Raw genomic sequence first — 14,824 nt, 5'->3', positions numbered from 1 at the left:
GTACAATATTTGGATCCGAGATGTAGGCCTATTGGAGTAAAACAACAAAGACGTTTAACTTATAAGTAGCCTACAGTATGTAAATGTACTTACGGTAGTTAGGCTACTTTACACCACTGTTTATAATACCTATATGATAAGCTAGGTTTAACAGACAGGTGGCTCTTTGGTCTGGGTATGAAAAATTAAGGAATACTTTTTTTTAAGATTTTTTTTCTTTGTCTGTTCCAAATCAAATAATGCCAAAATACGAATCACACTCAAAAAATGAAGCATTTTCCTGATTTTGTGGGCTACTTTTTTTTTTTACTTTAATTCCTACTGAAAATCAGATTATACTATACCCAGACCCTCTTTCTTTCATGGATGATTACATAGCTAACTGCGTGAGACAAGTTTAACTTCTCGTCCTCAAAACTTTTAATTTCAAGGAAGATAAATTGATTACTTATTTGGCTGGCGGGGTCGCCTGAAGCCTCCTCAAGGACTCCTGTTTTTTTGTTTTTGAGAATCACTGGTAACTCCTCACAAATAGTAAATGAGGAAAAACGATCTGCTTAAAACAAGACGATGGGGATAAGAGACACCAAAACATGGTTGCTTCCAGACACAACATTTTAATAGTCAACAGTAATATTCAGATTTGCTTATACAATCACATTAGTGCAAACAAAAACAAAAGCATTTGAAATATCATTTACAACTTTCTCACTTCAGTAGTGGAAATGCAAAGCCAATACAATAGAATAGATATTTATAGAATCTCTAGTCAGAGAAACTCGCTTTGCAAACGTTACTTTATTTGGAATAAATACCCCATATAAAAGACGACAAAATAAGGGGAAGAAAATCATGTAGGCTATATGGTCATTTAGAAAACAATTAAAATATTAGTGTCTAATATTAATGCGATAATTCACCTTAGTAACATTTCAAATTTCAACCTCTAAAAGTCAACCTCTGATCCTAAGATGTGAATTCATCTCTCAGGACTTCTAGCCAACCTTATAAACATTACTAATTAATAATTTCTTAGACACATACAAGTAGTATAGTATGCTGCATCTGTTTAAAGGAAGCAATTAGTGAGTGACTGATGGCTCAATTTATTGTAAAAAAAAAAAAAAAAAAAAAAGGGAAAAAAATAAGGAAAAAAAAGATACCCAAGTGAAATATTGATTTTAATCTATGAATCAAATACATATAAATAAATCTGGGGCCCATGCCAACATGGCATTTACATTCAGACATACCTTCCAAAATATAACGCACTCTACAATAAATCATGTCGACGAAACATGGCTTCTGGTCCTGATAAATGGGAATATTTTACCATTGCACTCAAACACTTCCTGGCAGAGATAAACATGTACAGTATACACATCTGAAAGCCTAAGCAGAAACCAGAAAGAGTTCAGTATAACAAGTATGATTACTACTGCAAAACGGTAACAAGCAAACGTGACTCTCTTTCATCAGTCTACATACCCTTTCGGCCAATCAGATCTACCCAGGTGTTTGCATTTTTATCAAGGTTAACTTAACTTGAACAGAGAGGAGCAGCAGCAAAAAGACTAATCAGAGGATAGTAAGACTGAGACAATCAAAGGCAGACATAAAGACTTGATCCAATCAATGTCAAACTGTTTCAAGAGGTTGTGTGTAGTGCAGCGGTTCTCAACCTTATGTGGAATGGATCAGGGCCCTCTTGAAAATCTCAAAGCAGGTTGTTGTCGGCTGCTGTGTCAGATGGGTGCATTCTCAGAGATTGTGCTCAAGATTGCTTTACTATCCTTTTAAAAAGTCCCAATTCATCACAATGAAAACTAATTTTTCAAGCTTTTAAAGAAAACCTACCACACCAAAATCTGAACGTTTGGCCAATTATTTGGGGGCCTACTATATCCTCACTGCCCACAGGTTGAGAGTCGCTGGTGTACGTAGTGTATGCGTGTCGGAGAGGAGAAGAAGGGGGGAACTGAGGTGCTGCTTATATTAGAAGATTTGTTGTTCAAACAGGATCTTCTCAAAGCCTTGAGGAGCTGTGTGGTAGAAGTCGCTAAATTGGCAGTCTAAGATGGCACTGTCGTCCACTAGAACAGGAAAAAACAAAATAATAATATTGAACATAAATCAGAAGTTCTTCTGTTTTATTACTCATTTATTACTATTAACAGGTCTCAGGATTTATGTAATATGGAATTAGATGTCACCACCATATAATAGTTTTTACAGTATACATACAGTATGTATTCTAAGAAAATGTATTTACCATACAGGAACTCAGAAAACGTAAAGAAATCCATTATGAAGATCCATGTAGTCTTAATTAAGCAGAATATACGGTATCTTGTTAATTGATTAAATAACAAACAGTCCTCAGCAAACGTAAAGTATACAAAATTAATGATATAATTTTTGCTACCGAGTCATAGGTTCTAGCAAAAACAATAAGATTTAGATTTACAAACATAAGAATATGCTTTATAGTAGATTTCAATTGAATTTCATTATTGAAATATTTCTCTATATCATAGGAGAGTTCACTTTGAGTCAGTGAATGTAGAAATTAGAATATTTCTATTTTGCTTCTCAGTGTTTGATAGTACTTTAAACAAAAATATGTTAAAGTGTACACAACATAATATAATGATGATGAAAATAATGTAGCTCTATATTCTGATAGTAATCAGTCATTTCTATAGAGTATTGCCTGTCTCTTCAGCTCTTTAGTAAACAGAAAATGTATTTTCAGGTTGGGATAAAATTGTTATCCAATCAGGAGAGAGAACTCATACAGGATAAATGTACTTTTATAAGATTGGGTCTGGATTGGGTCTGGATTGGATTTTGAGATAATGACGGGTATCGGGTTGGCTGAAATTGGCAACCAAAAGCATATTTTTAGTTTATTGGAGAGACTGGGATATCCCTGTTACTGAACAAACATGATTACTATAATCAGAATATAGAACACTTTTATTTAGGGGACTGCCCATAAGTCCGAAGGTTCATTAGTCCGAAGGTTCATTAGTCCAAATTTAGTTAGGGTTACTGAGGTTAGGGTTAGGGTTTGGGTTAGGGTTAGGTATAGTATTCTTAACAGATTCGGACTAATGAACCTTCGGACCAATGCCATGGCACCTTTATTTAACCAAAATATCACTTACCCTACTTTTAATGGCCAAGTATTTAAATATATTTTTGTATAGAAAACCTAAATTAGTTTGTTGGGAGACTGTTGGAAGGATAACAATAAAAGCTGTCAAGGAAGTATAACCTCCAATAGAACAATACAGCATAGCCAACAAATATGCTACCATTTGTTAGACTTTTGAATAATTACAGATTATGCTATTTATTTATTCATTTGATTTGTTCCCAGCTTAAAATCCTCTACTTATCTGGCTGACTTATGTCAGCATTACGAAGATACTGACGTTTTAGCTAGACTTATGAATAGCATATTCAAATAAATGCAATAAAGTTGGACTAAACCCTATGCCACTTTTTAAGGTTTGTTGCCATAGACTAGGCTGTCCTTGGTACATTGTGATGTAAGCAATGTATGTAACATTTATGTTTGCCTTATATTAGTGTTATTGACAGTGTTGACAACCATAACCACTGTGAAATGGTATTTGGCATCACATTAGCACACCTAAATCTAACAAAACCATTATTAATTGTATTATCTCAGTGATGTCATTACATGCGCATCCCGCATCAAAAACTCATTCAAGTCGCCCAGGGACTCATTCATGTCATGGTCCTGGGGTCCCGGGGATGCGCCTCCATTGGAGTCCATGTTAAAATAATTTACTTCTTCTACTTAAGTTGCTATATTAGTTTAGATAGTTTAATTCGTTTTTTTAATGTATTGTGTAAGATAAACACTGTAAAGATGTATTATCAGTTAAACCTGGAACAGCTAAAAACTATTTTCACTAGTGGTTCTCAAAGTGGGGTCCTGGGTCCTTCAGGGAGTTCCAGGGGGTCCCCAGATAAATGATAGTTAGGAACCAAATAGAACTTTATGGGTCTGTAACTCGGTGAACAAATGGAACCAAATGGACCTGTTCCATTTGTACTCTAGTATTTTAACATTTAATATAAATTGGGGTCCCAGTGATATAAATATAATTAAATGGGTGTCTGTAGCCTAGTGTATTTAGAAATCCTAGTTCTAAGTTCAAACATTAGCCAAATTGTAAAATAAATATAAGAAATAGTCAAACATTTTGAAAATAGCCGATCTACAAGCTCACAGCGCTCGAAAACATTGTATTGAGGACTCATAAAACTTTTCTGGGACCCATTTGAATGACCACCTGTGGGTCCCCGGGACCCATTACATTGAAAACCTAGTAACTTCACTGTTATCTGTAGCTGTTACTTACACAGTACCAAGGTCAGCGTAGTGCTTGAGGTGATTTTTAACCTTTAGTTGGCAGATTTTCTAATACCTATCTCAAGCAAATTAAAAAGTTCATACTGTACTGAAATGAATGAAAACAAATGGCTTCCTAGGAAAGAATAGTAAATGGGCTTAACATGCCAGTCAGACCAGTAGTCATTCTAAGCCTAAGTGTACAAATACTGCCCTCTAGTGAAACAAAAAAACAGTATCAATAACTAAGTGCAGAGCTTTTTCACTAGAATTATATTTTGCTGGGTAAGTAGGCCACACCAAGCACAATAACTATAAATATGTTGTTTTAAAATCAAATTGATCCACACCATAACTATAACGACTATAACTAGCTGTGGACATTCGGACAATATCGTTTGGATCACTCCAAGCGATTTTGTGAATGATAATTACATTAAGGTCATTCAAAATCCATCATAACATCTGGGATCCACTCTCACTCAAAAGGCTTGATGAGGATTATGAGTAGGTAACACTAGCAGGCTAGCTGGCATTACCTCAGGACTCGGGTACAACTATCTAGTCTTCTTGTAATTAATAATCATTCAGATTATTATATCATCTCTCTCTCACTCCCCACACCCTTCCAAGAGGGCTCTGACTCAAGCCGAATGTATACCTTGTCGTACGACCGAAAATAGCCGATCTCCAAACCCACAAGCCGATCTAAAACCTCAACGCGTCACACTGTGAGCTTGTAGATCGGCATTTTCAAAGTAAAAATCCAGCTTCAGGCTCACACACAGCTCGACTGTGCAGCTTGTTTGTGCCACTGTTTACACAAAATGTTGTTTATCAGCGTAGATGCTCATATAGTTATCGTCATAGTTATAGTTATCATGCTCAGTTTGAATGGCACTTTAGGCCAATAATAACCAACCTGGATCAATTAATAGAAGTTGAGGTGTTCACAAATATACTTACCATATACTACTGGAAACACAGTGCCTCGGATCCCTGAAGCGGGACAATGCATGTTTTTCCCATTCAAATACAAATTCAGTTCCACATGATCATATGTGATACCCTGTGAAACACAAAACAAGGAAAACAAGTTGATCAATTGATGCACTTTTAAAACATGAATTTATGGTCACATCGCTATCATTAATCTACCCATCAAGGGTTGGCTGTAAATTATTATGTTTTGATTTGAAATGATATAGCTGCAAAACACCCTTTGGGCATTGTGCTTTCAAGCAGGTTTTCATGTGATTCAATACATTTGCAGTCTATTGCACGTTTAATGGTAACATTTGTTCTTTCTGGCCATCTGGATGGACAAATAACACAACCGTGGTATTGCGGTTATTGCACCCAGCCCTAACAAGGAGGCAGTTTTACCGTGAGGGAAAATATTGCTTTTTCGGTCGAGTCTCGTTGTAAACTGTTTTGCCTTCACTACCAAACAAATTGCCTGTTTCAGCTTGGCGTGTGATTAAACATGTGTGCTTTCTAGTACAGAGAGTCTGGTTACTGTGTGTGTGTGTCTGCGTTGTGAAGTCTGTGTTTACTGCTTACAGACAATTTATCCTTTGTCGTATGACAGTGCCCCGTGGCAAACACAGCTAATCTATAAGCCCACAACGTGTCGCTTAAGGTTACTTGCGGCCAGAGTCTCGCGAGAACTTGTGTGGCAGATTTATTTATTCTATTTTAATTCAAACCTTATTTATTTTATAGTCGAACATTCTTTTATTTATAATATTGAATTTGTGAAAATGGAATATTTGCTGACAGCCTTACATTACACATCTGGTTTGGTTACACACCTGGAACATGCTGTTGGACCCCTGAGAGTCCCCAGAGACTACTTTGAAATCCACTGGTCTAGGAAAAATATGCTGTACTCACCACAATGTCCCCCTCCTGAGGCAGGCTGTTTGCAGGTAGACGGTTCTTCTCCTCATTATTGTGATACACTGACCCATCATGCCTCAGAACCAGGCTGTTTGTGTCTCTGCCCATTGGTACTTGATTAAGATTCACTTTCTGAGTGGCCACACCTATTCCCCATATACCTAGACACAGGGCACAAGAGTGCAGATGTTCAATGTGACATCAACATTCAACAGTCAACCTTCGGCCTGAATTTGGTGGTCCATTACATCCACTTTAAATAACTAGGGCTGTCATGGGTCATGACATCTTACTTGATGATTGTCTTACAAGTCATTGTTATTAATGATTTAATTTTGTTTTTAGCATTGAACATAAATAATACTTAATTTCTGTTCGACTTTTAGGCCTCGTAAACAATAATTGCAGTTGCCAGAGGGTCACAGGGCAGGTATGACAAATAACTTAAAAGAACTGATGACATATTTAATCATTTAAGGTACACACAATTGTGAGCTAGTAGATCATTCTGTTGTGAGCTTGTAGGTCTGCTATTTCCACAATTTTATTTTTATGTTACAGTAGGCCTATGTTAATACTAGTAAATATAGAAACAATTATGACAATTATGCAAAATATTATCTAAAACTAGAAGTACTGTTCCTACGAAACAGTGTGGGCTCGCTCGTAAATAAATAATTAAAAAAATAACTAAAATAAAAACTCTTAATTAGGGATGGGACGATATGAAAATTTCATATCACGATTATAGGGTGTGCCAAATGTAGTTCTAAGAGCGGACATTTCTTGGGTAAACACAGCCTTACACAGGTGTTCTGATTAGACTATAGCATTAGTGGGGCGGAACGTTTGCCCAAAAATAGCCGATCTACAAGCTCACATAGTTGTGACGCATTTTGAGCTTGTAGATCTGCTTGTAGAAATTTGATAGAGTGAAAAAAATGACTGTATCAAGTACGTATATATAAGTACCTTTTACCAATTCTAGAGGGTTTAAGTGGTACCGGATATGCAGCTCGGCAAATAAAAGGTGAATTGATCCCAGTGCATGGCGGAGGACTATATCGCGATAAAGTAAATATCCACAATACGATTATCATGAGTGTTTTTATCACGATATACGATTATATGGCGTATCGTCCCATCCCTACTTTTAATCAAATAAATTGTTGTTTTTCCTTCATTTCTTATGTTTGCCAACATGACTATATTCTGCTTCACTGTCATGTGAAGCTCAACCAATACTCCAGCTAACACCACTCCCAGACGCCCATTGCACCTCATCGGCTAAGGGCCCTGCCTCTGTACTGTCTGTGGCGGAACTTGGTAAATAAATGATGAAGATAACATAGTGTTCTCGCCTTGCAGGCGAGACCACAATAATTGCGATCAGGGGATTATGTAACTGGCCTATCAATAGCCCTGTTCAAAACATGAGTCAATGAAATGCATTATGCGGAACAGAAATGGTAGATCAGCTGACAGCTGTAGCTTACCAGTAGACTGGATCTTGAACTCAAAATAACTCTTATTCTGATGAAGCGGAGCATTGGCAAGACACCCCCCAGTGCCGCATATCCGCCGTCCACTTTTGACAATGACAACATCTGTGCCTGAATGGGAGACAATCCAAATGTTGCAGTTCATATTCGGGAATAAAAAAAAACAATAATAACTCATGTGCAGTCGTAGGCAGAAATGCTTAATTAAAAAAAATAAACTAATCAGACTTTACTCAAACTTACTCAGTTAAATGACACCCATTATCAGGGGCATCACAAGGGGAGGAGGAGTGGGACTGATCCCTACAACCCCACCCGTTCACTCAGATCAGCTAACACAGGGATGCTGACAAACCCTCACTAAAAACCCCAGGACAACGATCCACGCGTCCTAGACACTTTAGCCCTCCTAGCCCCCATACTGTGGAATAAACAGTATAAAGTCTTCTGCCTCTTCAGACTCTACCTTGGCCCATAGCACTTACCGTAGCACTTGCCTATCCTCAATTACCATACATGTAATTTAGATCGCTTTGTTATAATTTTTATAACTGAATAGGTGTGTGGTCTACCTACATAAATCTCTATGGATTAAGAGCACCTGCCCAAATGCCTAAATTGTAAATTGTTGGACTGAGTTACTAGCCCCCCCCCCCCCCCCCCTCTATTAAGAACAATCACAGTGAATCCTTGTCCCTAGCCCTGAATACATGACGGTCATATACACATACATGTCATGTATATGACCGTCATGTATTCAGGGCTACCCTGTACCTAGGGCCCAGAATTTGGTGCTACAACCCTGTCCATTATATTTCAGTCCACAGTGCTGCTTCCCTCTGGTGTCTGGTTACAGATGAGGTGATCTGCCTTGTTAACTTCCTTTTAGTAACTGGAAATGCCAAGATCCAATTGTTGACGCTCACCCACTGTAACCATGAAGAAAACACATGCCTATACTACACAAATAAAAGCTTAGATGGAAAGTAAGGCAAGAGGAAGGAGCTAATGTATATGAATTATGAACGACCCGAAACCTACTACTTACTGTTACACAGACAGTGTTCCAGGGTGTGTGGGGAATCTGGGGATCCTCCTGGCGCTTAATCACTTGTTAGATTTGCTGACTTTCCTTATTTGTTGTTTATAAATATCTTCACCAAATTAAGGGATAATGTTAGAGTAATATTGCTGGGGGCTGTTAAGATTTTAAGCCAAATGCAGTAGGTTGGTAAAGAGTAGGGTAATTTGCGAGTTGCGACGCTAACAGGAGCTAGCGTTAGCTAGTTAGTTACCTCCAAAACCACCGACACGTCTAGTAGATATTGGTTGACAGCACACAGTCTGAGACGGAGACAAAACACTTGACTTACCCATATGGTGTGTGTCTAATTGAACGGTGGGCATTTCTTTGAGGGGTATGTGTCCCGAACCTCCGTCTCCGCAGCAGCCTAGACAACACGTAAACATGGCAGCCATTTTTTCCCCCCTGATCATGCACAAAAACATCCGGAAACACTTTTAGGGAGCTGTAGAAAATGCACAAAATGCGCCACTTAAAACAACAGCGACACCCTGCGGTCAGTTTAAATGCTACCTAAAGCCATCTACCCAACGCACCCAATCACATTGCTTGCAAAGATAGGCAGTTGCTCCTGATGGCATGGAAACAAGGGAAGAAAATCAAGGTCAACATTTCTACACGTGACTAAGTAACTATTGGTTATCGACCCGTAATGTTACATAATCCCCCCGCATCATGCTGGGGTGGGGGCGAGTTTTGTTTATAAATGGTATAAAAGGGCACACAGCATCCCTATGTGGATAATGTGGATAATGCACATTGATTGATAGAGTGATTGATTGAATACTTTATTAGAAGTTTGCATAGGAAAAAGTACAGTACAGTTCACTGATACAGGGTCAACTAAAAGGATAAACTACAAGAAGGATGTTAGGCTTGTTTGCATTGGGGTCCCTTTGAACTCATTTCATACAACATTAAATGACAGACAAATAAAATACAGTACTAAAAAAAACATCATATGACTCCTCAATTAGTTGTTTTTGACTATCTGAAAGGTAGCAACTCAAAGTTGTGGCTGGATCAGCAATGATTGATGATCTGAAACTGTCTTCCCTCGCATCTTTTGCCTTTTGCGAGTGACTATCCATGACCATGAGGCATGAGTATCAAAAATATAAGTAATGTAAGTGGGACGGGAAAAGGGCTTGTGTGAAATGTGTTATGCCAAACTAACTGGGAGCCTGGGACTACCTAGTTGAGTCTCTTTGACGCTGTAATGCTTTGCATAGCAACAGCCCCTCCCCCATCCAACTTCCAGGGAGCCTCTGCTTTTGAGGCACTGGAACGAAAACGTCAAACATCAAATGGTAAACAATAAACCAAGTCAGAAAATCCAAAACACACACAGACCACTCGTGTTGGCATGTACTGTTGTCTCGTGATGTTTAAACCTGCCTGAGAAATGAAGGTGGCACTGCCGCAGTTTCATCCAAGCCTTCCCAATTCCCATGCAGCTCTGAAATGGTTAATTTTTCCCCGGAAAAGGGTGAAGTCTGCACAGCAACAAGCGCCATGATTGCGTTGCACTGTGTGCGTCTCAGCAGCTGGCGGTGAGTGATTTTTTTGGGTCCAGTAGTTGCATGTTACTATGCGCTTGCAAAATCTGTCACAGCCTTCCTCACACCATGCCAACAAGGACCAACTATCTGTAACGCGAACTCAATTTGTCGGTAATTTGTCACATAGGTTTCTTTGATGCGGTGACACGCCGTACGTGTCGCTGGCGAGCCTCCCTGCTTTTTCCCCCTTCTTCCCAAAGCAATGCAATGGAAGACGATGAGTATAAAGTCCAATCCAAACGCAATCTGTAGATTTTTAACCGTGAGAAATATGCCTATTAAACAGTCTAGTTCTTTGACGCGGTTTATAACGTACTACAACGCTTATCGTGGTCTCTATAGTTTGCAGCCAGTGGATGTCTGAGTGTAGCAGAGTAGGATGCTAGTCAGATGGAAAAAGGGAACCGCTGCGGAGCTGACAACACATTTTTCACCATGTATCCTTTTTTTCGCGGGTATGGCGATGCGATGAATGTCATTTCGGTTTTGAGGTGGGCTGATCGGTCCAAATCTGTATCCTTTTCGGACTGCCTGCCTGCTACACGATCGTGCAGAATATGTGCCGTTATTTTTTGTTTTTCCAAACGAGGTAACACTGGGTGGGTACGTATCGTGTGTGAGGGGTTTGGTGTTGTATGCCGTGGTGGCAGCCAAACCTTAGCCTGTTTGATCTTTTGCTATTATAGACTAACGTTTCGCGCATCCGATGTCTTTTACAGAATAACAACATGGAGCTTCTGGAAGAGGACCTGACATGCCCAATCTGCTGCTGTCTCTTTGATGACCCACGAGTTCTGCTGTGTTCACATAGTTTCTGTAAGAAATGCTTGGAAGGGATTTTGGAAGGGAACAGGAGTCCAGCATGGAGAACACCTTTCAAATGTCCCACCTGCCGCAAAGAGACCCCTCACAACGGCGCAAATAGCCTGCAGATCAACTATTCTCTTCGTGGAATAGTGGAGAAGTACAACAAGATCAGAGTTTTGCCGAGGATGTCATTTTGTAAACAGCACAGCGGTCAGCCACTTAATATATTTTGTGCTACAGACCTAAAACTCATCTGTGGGTTTTGTGCTACAACAGGTGACCATAAAGGACACAAGTTCTGTGCTCTGGAAGATGCATATGAACAAGAGAAAGCCGCATTTGAGGATTTATTCCAAGGGGTGGAGAGCTGGCACAACACAGATATACTGTCCTGCCTGGAGACACTGGAAGCCAGTAAGAAAAGGGCGCTTCAGTTGGTCTCTAGGGATGCAGAAAAAGTAACAGATTACTTTGATAAACTAACCAGCGCCCTTGACCACAAAAAGAACGAGATTCTCTCTGATTTTGAGACGTTGAAATTGGTCGTTCTGCAAGCCTACGACCCGGAGATCAATAAACTGAGCGCTGCGCTGGAAGAGCAGAGCCGGGCGCTCAGCATCGCTGAGTCCTTCAGGAATGTGTCCGACCCCCTCTGCTTTCTGGAGCGGATGCAAGAGTTCAGGGACAAGTTGCGGGTCGTCAGGGAAACGCCGCTGCCCTCTCGGACGGACATGGACGTCGGCCCCCTGGTGCGTAACTTCGATGTCCAAAAATGGGACTCGCTCACACTCCGTGAGGTGGACAAGATCTCCGTTCCGCACGAGAGCGGCTCCTACGGCGCAACGACCCCGCGGCTCGGACTTCTCAAGACCATCGCCGTTTTCGTGATCATGGTGCTGCCGTCCCTGATCCTCTTGCAGCCGGGCAACTTGACCGCACTGTCAGGCTGTGTGTCCTCGCAGGCTGAAGCCTGCCTGACGGCCCTTTCCTCGCACCTTGCTGACGTTGGCTTTTATTGGCGAGAAGTGGTTGGCGCCAGCACATATTTGATGGGCTTGTGTCAAGATGGTATCCTGAACCTAATGTACACCACTGTCGATTTTATGGGCAGTTGTAAGTTGTTTAACTCCATCTATAACGCCATAGAATTACACTGACGTTTAGTCTCTCTGTCCCGTTCATCTGTAGCCTAGTCTGTGCACCTGCATTCCATATTACGTTTACACAAACTCGTGGTTGCGCAATTTATTTTCACTTTCATGTATTAACACTATCCCTGTTTAATGATCATTTATTAACACTATCCCTGTTTAATGATGTTTAATAAAACTTGTGAAATGTAGCCTATATGTCACTGTGTTTTATTACAGCATTGTAGGATTAATAGGATATATGCCTATTCACAAATAGGTCTTGCGCATCTCTGCACATGAAATTGATAAAGTAGCCTATCAGAAAATATTCCATGCTGTAAGCCTGTAAATGTTGATGCGTCGCTTTCCTGCAGAGCGTCATCACTGGAGTGATGCTGCAACCTCTCCAAGGTTACCGCCGTTGCATAATGGCCCGAGAGATGTTTCGCAGGCAGCAGTAGAAGATGGTACACAATACGTACGGGCCGGGATAAATACTTGTTTGTTGCATGGATGGGACAGATGTTCTTCTCCGCGGACCGCCTATTACATTTGATGAATCCACGGGCGTAGAAACGGCAGATTAGAGGGTTGACTTTTCCCGGGACTTTGTTACACTTGGTTTAAAAGCCAATGGGTTGTACAAAAATAGACCAAAACAAAAGATTGCCAATTGCTTATTGACGATATCCTGATTTTAAAGACACCTGTGTGTGTGTGTGTGTGTGTGTGTGTGTGTGTGTGTGTGTGTGTGTGTGTGTGTGTGTGTGTGTGTGTGTGTGTGTGTGTGTGTGTGTGTGTGTGTGTGTGGCCTATTTATGTAGCCGACTGTTGCCGGGTAAATTATGACAAATAAAAGTATCACTTATTATTCGTTATTAATTGCTACAGATTACACGTGACATTTTGGGAATAGAGAGCACAATTTAGTTCAAGTGAGTCTGAAATATGAAGTGTTACATAACCCAATAAGCGTTTTTAAGCAGTGGCAGGTCAAAATATAGATCACACAGGTTGGAACAGACGGTTACCAAATGTAATATCATAACTGATAAAAGATCAAATCCATTTAATTGCGCATCATGGGTACATTTTGAATAGGACCGTTTTTTCTTTGCCCACAGTGGCCTATTCCACACACCAACTGTGCGCCAGATCTCTCACCTTTTCAACCACAGTTTGAACGAAGTCTTTAATGACACTGGAAGCGAAGGATTTTATTCATCGTGTGGTTTGAATTGGAATTCTGAATAGGAGGACCTTAATGTAGGCTAGGCTAGTGCCTGCCTGGCCCTCAGTGTTACATCATAGGCAGACTATACAACACAAATAACATCTACAAGGGCCCTTCACATGAAACATTATTAGCAAACATGAGTAGGCTACAGTATCAAATAGTCTGCATTAGGTTAATGCTCTAATCTTTTAATCTAATGTCTATACGGATGAAATTTCAGAATCCAAAAGTAAGTGTGTGTGTGTGTGTGTGTGTGTGTGTGTGTGTGTGTGTGTGTGTGTGTGTGTGTGTGAGAGAGAGAGAGAGAGTGAGAGAGAGAGAGAGAGGGCGGGGGGATACGCGAATTGGCATATTCCGAGGATGAGTATAACATTTACAAATGATTTAGTATTTATTGGGTTTAAACCTACATTTCACAAAACCATGAAGTCATGTCTGGTACTACTCATTAGGCCTACACAGTGCGTGGCTTGTATAATGATGTTAAAAGGAGAGGGGTTTAAATTGCAACGCCTGAAATTGAGGATTTTAGAAAAAGGTCTAAATAACATTGATTTGAAATAATGGGCATTAAAAAAAAGTTTGGCAAAAAAAATGTTTTATTTTATTTTTTGCTGTCCACATTACCTCAAATATTAAAATGTATACATTTATGCTATACATGTATCTGTTTTGGGAACTCGTTTCCCTAATTTAAACATTGAAAGGCCGCAAATTTGTCAAAATTGGCATGGGCCCAGTTTATAGGAAATTATCAATTAAGATAAAATGTACTTAAATGGTCAATGAAAATAAGGTAATCAAAATCTTCGTTCATTTATTTAGTAGGAATTATGCATTAAAGGCCTATAGAGATGGACCTATCCCCAAAAGCAATCAGTTCTAAATCCCGTTCTTACATTAGTCACTATAGGACGGTTTTCAGTTCTGCATTTTAACAGGATAACATAGCGAATAACTACATTTTGTGAGACTTAACATTACTCTTATTGGACAAATTGGTGATTTAAGAGCATTTAATGGCCTACCTTCCCAGCAGGCGTTATAATAAAACTATAAATATGGTAGACTAGGCTCGATTTATTATTCTTTTTTAAATACATACATTATATACATATATTCTGAATCCTAAAGGCCGCAAACTAATCGGGCTATTTTATTTGGCAGGCCTGATTAGGCTTTATTGTTGCTGGATTTATGCCAGATT

General features: G+C 39.6%; 2 protein-coding genes across 2 annotated transcripts; one reads left to right on the top strand and one right to left on the bottom strand.

The window, feature by feature from the left end:
* Nucleotides 1–629: 629 nt before the first annotated feature.
* Nucleotides 630–9,280, bottom strand: spryd7b (SPRY domain containing 7b). Its single transcript, XM_080753349.1, has 5 exons — nucleotides 9,168–9,280; nucleotides 7,789–7,905; nucleotides 6,287–6,453; nucleotides 5,357–5,459; nucleotides 630–2,093 (listed from the first exon to the last, which is right to left on the bottom strand). The coding sequence occupies exons 1-5, from the start codon at nucleotides 9,271–9,273 to the stop codon at nucleotides 1,996–1,998; spliced, it is 591 nt and encodes a 196-aa protein (XP_080609475.1). The 5' UTR covers nucleotides 9,274–9,280; the 3' UTR covers nucleotides 630–1,995.
* A 1,843-nt stretch (nucleotides 9,281–11,123) lies between these two features.
* Nucleotides 11,124–12,517, top strand: trim13 (tripartite motif containing 13). The gene has a single exon (XM_080753784.1). The coding sequence runs from the start codon at nucleotides 11,169–11,171 to the stop codon at nucleotides 12,402–12,404; it is 1,236 nt and encodes a 411-aa protein (XP_080609910.1). The 5' UTR covers nucleotides 11,124–11,168; the 3' UTR covers nucleotides 12,405–12,517.
* The last annotated feature ends 2,307 nt before the right edge of the window (nucleotides 12,518–14,824 follow it).

This window comes from Nannobrachium achirus (genome assembly GCF_963921795.1).
Source record: "Nannobrachium achirus genome assembly, chromosome: 22".
Classification (NCBI taxonomy): domain Eukaryota; kingdom Metazoa; phylum Chordata; class Actinopteri; order Myctophiformes; family Myctophidae; genus Nannobrachium; species Nannobrachium achirus.
Note: the sequence above shows the minus strand (reverse complement) of the source record. Positions and strands in the feature narration are given on the sequence as shown.

Excerpts from the sequence above, each read along its gene's own strand:
- trim13 (XM_080753784.1), top strand. The coding sequence starts at position 11,169 with ATGGAGCTTCTGGAAGAGGACCTGACATGCCCAATCTGCTGCTGTCTC.
- spryd7b (XM_080753349.1), bottom strand. The coding sequence starts at position 9,273 with ATGGCTGCCATGTTTACGTGTTGTCTAGGCTGCTGCGGAGACGGAGGT. Across the intron at positions 7,906-9,167 it reads ATTAGACACACACCATATGG|GCACAGATGTTGTCATTGTC; the intron begins GTAAGTCAAGTG and ends TCTCCCATTCAG. Across the intron at positions 6,454-7,788 it reads GTTCAAGATCCAGTCTACTG|GTATATGGGGAATAGGTGTG; the intron begins GTAAGCTACAGC and ends CCCTGTGTCTAG.